At 50.5% G+C, this 7,108-nt stretch overlaps 3 protein-coding genes across 3 annotated transcripts; 2 read left to right on the top strand and 1 right to left on the bottom strand.

Moving 5' to 3' along the window:
• Positions 1 to 1,365: 1,365 nt before the first annotated feature.
• On the top strand, positions 1,366 to 2,433 carry Z518_03638 (uncharacterized protein; the record flags this gene model as incomplete). Its single annotated transcript, XM_013417348.1, has 1 exon — positions 1,366 to 2,433. The coding sequence occupies one exon, from the start codon at positions 1,366 to 1,368 to the stop codon at positions 2,431 to 2,433; it is 1,068 nt and encodes a 355-aa protein (XP_013272802.1).
• Positions 2,434 to 2,735: 302 nt separating this feature from the next.
• Z518_03637 (uncharacterized protein) lies at positions 2,736 to 3,422 on the bottom strand (the record flags this gene model as incomplete). Its single annotated transcript, XM_013417347.1, has 1 exon — positions 2,736 to 3,422. One exon carries the CDS (start codon positions 3,420 to 3,422, stop codon positions 2,736 to 2,738), a length of 687 nt encoding a protein of 228 aa, XP_013272801.1.
• Positions 3,423 to 5,791: 2,369 nt separating this feature from the next.
• Positions 5,792 to 6,757, top strand: Z518_03636 (uncharacterized protein; the record flags this gene model as incomplete). Its single annotated transcript, XM_013417346.1, has 2 exons — positions 5,792 to 5,889; positions 6,334 to 6,757. The coding sequence occupies 2 exons, from the start codon at positions 5,792 to 5,794 to the stop codon at positions 6,755 to 6,757; spliced, it is 522 nt and encodes a 173-aa protein (XP_013272800.1).
• Between the last annotated feature and the right edge of the window lie 351 nt (positions 6,758 to 7,108).

The raw sequence follows: 7,108 nt of genomic DNA, 5'->3' as shown, positions 1-7,108 counted from the left end.
TGCCAAGCCATATCCTTACGTGATTGGCCAATACCGTGGCCTTAGCAAGTCTTGGCGCTTTACGGACTGACTCATCGGATCTGATCCATGGACAACCTCTCCCCCGGCCACTTGGTCCACAGACTGGATCTGATGGTTGGTGGCCCGGAAAATATTTAATCCGTTGGGATAGGTGCTCTACGCTCGATTACGAGTGTGATCGGTAGAGTAAGCTGCTGGGGAATTTCCCGCCGAATTTGGCGGCTAGTGCCGCCGCTTTAGGAGGTTTCTTTCTTAATGCCAAGGTCGCTGCGCGCGTCTCCTTAGATTGACTTGCGTTATCATGCGTCACGCATCGCCCTCCCCTTGGAGGCCCAAACCCTGTGAGGTCGACTCTTAAAACCAGTTGAGCTCCATTAAAGAAGATGCAGATGGTAGTCAGTTCGGCTGCCCTCCATCAATTGTGGTGTATCAGCGATGAGCCATCAGCCGACTAGTAACGGTCCGGTCTGTCAGTGCAGGGTTTTCAAGTGGGCCTCCCTTCGGAGTGCTGAAGGTTACCTCCTGCACTAAGACTGGCCCTCGCTTTAGACCGCGGCCTTGACGTGTGATATATGCCGACGGATCTTCGAGCACCTGAGTTACGCCATTGCGGACGCATATGAAACAACGTTCAATCAGGAGCCTGGAATAATCCATCACAGATCAAAGACACCAACCTCGACTCACCAATCCAATCCCCCAGAAGAATGGTATGAATCTTTCACTACGTCGATAGTCCTTCACAAAAGCTTGCCCTTCGATCCTGGTGTGGCGAGAGGCGGACCCCGCCTACTACGCCGAAAACCACTGGATGGGTCCTTTCTCCAGGTCCAATGTGGCCGTGCAGCATTCAGCACACTTAACGTCAATGCGGCGAGGCTTCGAGAAGCGGAGTCGACGTATATAAGTCATACCTGGAGAGGCCCGGAAAACATGGTGATCAAGTCCTCTCGGGGGTTCCATGCCGTTGTCTGTGTACCCATTTATGTCTATTCTGGTTCGATCAAAGACTAGATCAAGAATCTTGGCCCCATACTAACATTTGTCAAGCGATCCGCTCGAGAAGCAGGGATTTCAAGACTTGGTGCGAACCCTATGGATGTAAGTGTTGCTGAAAGGGTCAAAGATTGGATGGGCCATTACTTGAAGACGCATTTGGAGTGCCGCGCATTCGAACCCAGGCTCAGAGTGTATCCGACAAGGCTCCTAGACCTTCGAGAGGTTGCACAGACAGGACTGGTCCAGATCATTCCGGTGCCCAAAGGATTTGAGGCCGACTATCTGAGAATTGTACGGTCGGGTTTTCTCAAGGAACGGTCGTTGTTATAACGTGAAGGCGCAGTTATGCTTATCATCGGAGATGATGGAAATATGGGCCACGCGCATCTTGGCGCTCCTGGTACCGATCTTCAGACACTTGTTGGCCGTGGCCCGGTCGCTCAGCGGGCTTGGTGTCCCCAAGAGCGGCAGCTGGCTCCACCCGTGCTCCATATCGGCCAAGCCGAAGTTTTCTTAGAGTGCGTTCGATGTCGCAGGTATGAGAGCGAAAGCATTCCCGGTCAGGAATTCGATCCCAAACACGATGGAAATTACCTCTTCGTCCCGGACATGAATTCCCATGGTGAGTTTGGAGGCAAGCCTACTAGCCACGTACGTAACGTGCTCTCGTGGTACGTTGTCGTTCAGGACTACACGGGTCGGAGCCTTTTCGATACCGGGGATAAACTCATTGCGATCGCGGGGCTCGCGAAACGCGTGCAACCAGTTGTCGGAGGCGATTATCTTGCGGGTATTTGGAGGAGCAACATCCATGTTGGGCTTACCTGGATGATAGAAGAAACAGCTTCTGCGATGAGAGCCCCGGTGTCGCCTTACCGTGCCCCATCATGGTCCTGGGCAAGCATGGACGGCCCTGTCCGCTGGAAGGACCTCGACCATGACATCGTATCAAAAGGTGAATCGTTGAAGTCCGCGATGGACATTATGGACACCACAGTAAGTTTGGCTGGGACCGATCCCTTTGGCGCAGTCGTATATGCGGAACTTGTCGTCTCGGGTCAACTGAGAAGCACCTTATCGGACATGCTCCTGCATAATGAGGTGTTGGATTATTCTACGTGGGAGCGTACAGGTCTCTATTATCCGCCGTCTGTGGGAGGCTGGTATATGGAAGATGAAAAGAGGCCTTGGCAAGATGAAGAGAGAATTTGTCTGAAGATTATGACCCGAGCCGTATACGGGCTGAGTCAAGAACTGGTGCATGATATCCTGATATTAGAACGTGTACAGAGCATGAATGATGACGATGAAGCTGACGGTGACGGTCTCGAAACATACAGGAGGATCGGCTATGGTGAAATAATGGTTGCCGACTACTTTGTTGACTGTCCTGCAAGAACAGTCAGAGGATGATTTAAAAATCCCCGAGGCCTCTCACGATGGTCGTCGTGGTCGTCCGAACATTCGCTCACCGAGCTTCGGTTCGTCTCGCGCTCGCGACGGACCATCGGACTTTTGACGAGGCTATATCAATCACGAGGAAAAGTCGGCAGACAGAGTCAAAAACACACAACATGGTAAGCGGTTAAGTGTGATGATTTGTAGTGTCAACTATACACCCTGTTCACTGCTTGGAGAAGTGCCAATGATGTGTCTCCAGAACTTTATCCAGCGACTGGCGCTAATCACCGTCAGAAACCCTGGCCGTGAATCCCTTAGACATCAATTCCAAAGGGATCATTGTGACGATCGTGGTGTCTGTTGTATTCCATCCAGATTGAAATGTCTTTGGCAATTTCCTCCCCATGAATATGCTTCACGAAGGCAAATATCAAGTCAATCCCCGAAGCAACTCCTGAAGACGTCCACACTTTCCCGTCCTCTGTCCACCTGGCCCTTGGCTGCCAGTGAACCTCTGGCCGCCAATGTGGGATCACATCCCATGCTCCCTTAAACAATGTTGCCTTCTTACCGTCAAGAAGACCGCTTTGAGACAGTATGCCGGAACCTGTGCAGACGGTGAGTATATATTGAAGTTCTGGGAATCGAGCCAAGGCGAATTTGACGATGGGTTGGACCACTGCTGCATTCGGTTTTCCAGGCCTTTCCGGATCAAAGGAGCCCATACCTCCCGGAATAATGAGGACGTCAAGTTCGGGTGCTGTATCGAAAGTATGGGTTGGCTGCAAGGTTTGGGAAGTGGTGAATTGCGCCATTCCCATGTTGGCAGGCCATACCTTCGGGAGGGTCGACTTAGGTGAGAGATCCTCAGCAATAAGGGAGAGGCTTATTCCCTCGACGCGGGTTGAGAGAACATTCAGGACATCAACCGGCCCAGCAACGTCGATGAGCTGGAAGCCATCGAACAGTACCATTCCAAATCTCTTGGGCGGGCTAGCCATGTCGAGTGATATCTGTATCGTTTCGTGAAGGCGGATTGATCCAAATTCTAGCAACGTCAGTAGAAGGTGCTTTACAGACTTGTCGAAATCAATGACGATTTTTTGCGAAGAAACTAGCCTTAAGTACCAGACTAACTCGCGGAGCCCTGGACTATGTAAGCAAGTCACACGTATGAGCCCAACTTCGGAGAGGAAGAGCACAGACCCTATTACAGGCCTGGGGCTTTCGCGGTGGGCCAATATGTTATCCGGATGCCCGTGGCTACATGTGTTGATTGAGTAAGCAGCGAACAAACCCCTGTTCCTACACGCTCTCAGACGCAACTTGTGAGCGAGGTGCTTCCGAAATGGATATTCATTGGCGTACACTCTCGCTGATGTCCCTTACCCCGCTTTTTCAAGTTCTTTCCGCCTCAGTCCCTGGTGACAAGTATCTTCGATACCTGACAAAGGCCGTTGAATGTCAGTCATGATCCTATGCCGACATGTTGTGGTCAACTCATTCTGTTTGTGGCTAAATGTATCATTCTTCTCTTCTCGAAAGAGAAATCTTACACAAGGTTTATTCGACCAAGACAACGAATGAATTTGCATGGATGGGAGCTAGGGATTTGGTATCACTTAGTTTCTGCATTGTGAGATCTCTTGTACTTGGAAGAGAACGCGGAAACTGCACATTTGCATACAAGACCGCTGAGGAGATCTCACTCAATGAATTCGACCTTTACGAACCTCCTTGGGGTCATTCTTTTGGTCGGCTCGTCGATTGCAACGAAACATTCGCATTTGCTGTCCTTGCCTCCCTGGAGCAAACCCTTAGTTTGCTGGGGGCAACTGGTGTGTCATAAATTCCTTCTCGACGGTACCGTGAGTTTGGCATCTCTTGAATTGTTGCCGTCCGTCCTCAAACCAGCTCTTCTCATAAGATGATTGTGGTATGGTGTACGAAGTCCAATAGCCTGATGATACGTCCATCAGATGATTATACTTGTCCCACGCAGCAATTTGGAGGATTAATGATTTTTCTCCGTCCAAGTCACCTGTTCACCCCACAACCCTTTGGTACGGTCATTTCCAGTGGCAGTGATCCACGTCGCGAGCTTGACACCGCTATATATGTCTCGCACACTTCCAGATGCGGGTCTATCTGATGTTGAGTTGCTGGATCACTACTGGTTTATGACCTCCACGCATGTTATGACAGACCTAGACCTACATCTTATGTGGGACATAGACATTCCTCACAAGGCACCAAATCATCCTTATCTCATACATGGGATCGTCGCTATTTCAGCTCTGCACTTGACTTCCATGACTCCGATGTTGCTCGTGTCAGAATGAAATCATTACCTGGACAAAGCCAGTGCGTATCAGCAAAAGGGTCTCTCAACATTCATTCCGCATCTTAGCGCCATAGACAATAAATCTTGCCATCCTCTGTTCGGATTCTCGGTCTACTTACGGAAATATCGTTCTGTTTTATTCAAAATACGGAAGCCGAGCGCGAGCCTAATGCAGACGATTTCATAAGCAGGATGATCAGTACTTTTAACTTCCTCCTTGGTACAATAGCCCATTATACGAGAATCTGGTGCCGTTGTTGGAAGGGAGCTCTCTCCGTTGGTGAGTCCACTAGGGGCTAGAGTTCTGCCGCTGAAAGCTGTACCTATCTTGGGCGACGGGGCTCAAGCTGCGCTGAACAGCTTTGCTTTGGGCATTGGAGACATGCTAGATCTCGGCAGCGCACAGGGCCATTCAACAACTTTTGGTTTGGGGAACTTTTTCCGACTATATCCAGTCTCGGTTTCGCATTTGGATGCATGGATCGCCCGCGACCGAATACTACTGGGTTAGTCGCCTGGATAATCTATGTTCATCCCTCGTACACTACCACATTGAAACGAGGACACCCAGCAGCGCTTGTTATCTTCGCTTATTATGCTGCAGTACTTCATGCGGTGGATTATGCGTGGTGGTTGCAAGGCCTTGGATATTGCCTGAACCGGTCAATCAGAGATTGCCTCATGGGAACAAACAAAAAGTGGACAGAACTCCTCTGTTGGCCGCTGAAAAAGATTGAAGAGCTGCATTGGGGACCAATGAGAGACCGTGAACCATGGAGACACATTCTGGGAGGAGCGCGTATCTTCAAGCCCCCTAGCATTTACCAGAACCCTGACGACAGAGTCTGCGCCAGATTTGGCCCTCTCCAGTACCGCATGACCATGTTTAGTCGCGATGGGAGGAACAAAGATCTGGGATGAGTGTCAAAAATTACCTCTGCCTCTGCTCGGCATCTCTTCTGTTCCGCATGAGCATATTGCAGGAGAGACGGTTGAACGGTTGGAGTATGTAGCTCTGGATTAATCATGGCCGAAATCTTGAGGTTCATCGCGCTTACTGAGACGAATGCGAGCTTCACTAGTCATGGCTGCAACAGACAGACCAGGCAGCGCGTGCTATTCGTGTAACGATGAGCGCTTATGACAGGGAACCTTTTGTCCGTCCCTTGACTATTTATTCTGGCTTTGAAGACCTTTGTTGTCTCGTTATTCGCAATAGATGCTTGTCAAACTGGAGGTGCAAATTGAGATGTATTGAATGCTCTGTCTTCCTGCAACCGGTCCTGCCAGGCTGCTGGTATTTATACATGCTTGGTCAACTCCTTTTCTTCCCCTATTTCTCCCCTTTGTCCTACGTAGGGTGATAACCCTTTTCCAAGTGAAGGGTTACTGTCATTGTTCAACAATTCCATACCTCCGACTTCGAACAATAACTACACAATATGAGACCTGCCCCTTTCTTTCTCGCGAGTATCGCGACATTCTTGTTCGCCCTGTGCATAATTCGTCCTTCGGTAGCGCGAATTGTTGGATGCGACGGGGAGGGGCATTGACTGCTATACTGATAGCAAGGACGCGAAAGGAATCTGCCAACCAAAACTCACCAATAACGGCGTCGGTGTCGCGTCGTTCAGTAGCAACAACAACACCTCAGGCGGGCCCCTGACATGGATGCTGACGATATCTGACGAGACACCGGTGGGCAATGAATACAGTGAACGGTCCTTCTGGCTCGGCACCCCGCCTTCGCTTAACGTCAGTGACATTTCAGACTTCGGAGGCTGCTCTATGTTCATGCGCAATTTGACTGGCGCTCTTCAGCTCCCGCCAGGATTCAGCGATTATGGGAACTTCGGGTGCGGCACCGTTATGGGTGGGAGCTGCGTTCAAGACCTTGTCTCCCGTTTCCACGGAGAGCTAGTCGATATTGTTCAAGCCGACGCTCTTGGTGGTCATGCGTCTCCATGTGCCTTGATTATGGAGAGGCTTTAGGGAATACCATTTCCGGATAGCTGCGAGCAGCGATTCAGAGCAGAAGAGTCTGTCACCGATCAGTATCACTTTGAGAACGTGGTGGGTATGTTTATGACCTACGCCGACATTGTTTTTGCATATGTGCAGATGCTGACGTCTCGATCTCTGCTACAGAGATCATTAGTAGGGATGGGTTTGGATACCAACAACAAGACGGCTGTGTCGTAACTACTGGTGGGCCAGACTATCTTGTCAACTACGGCCCAAGGGATGCTGAGTTCGGGAAGTCGGACAGCGACCTCATCATAGGCCTTGACATAGGCCGGGTCGGGCTGGGTTTTCGCCCCCCTTGGCCCGCCCGAACGGGTT

The sequence above is a fragment of the Rhinocladiella mackenziei genome, assembly GCF_000835555.1.
Source record: "Rhinocladiella mackenziei CBS 650.93 unplaced genomic scaffold supercont1.3, whole genome shotgun sequence".
Taxonomy (NCBI): Eukaryota; Fungi; Ascomycota; class Eurotiomycetes; order Chaetothyriales; family Herpotrichiellaceae; genus Rhinocladiella; species Rhinocladiella mackenziei.
The sequence above is the reverse complement of the archived record's forward strand: the minus strand, read 5'-3'. Positions and strand labels throughout refer to the sequence as shown.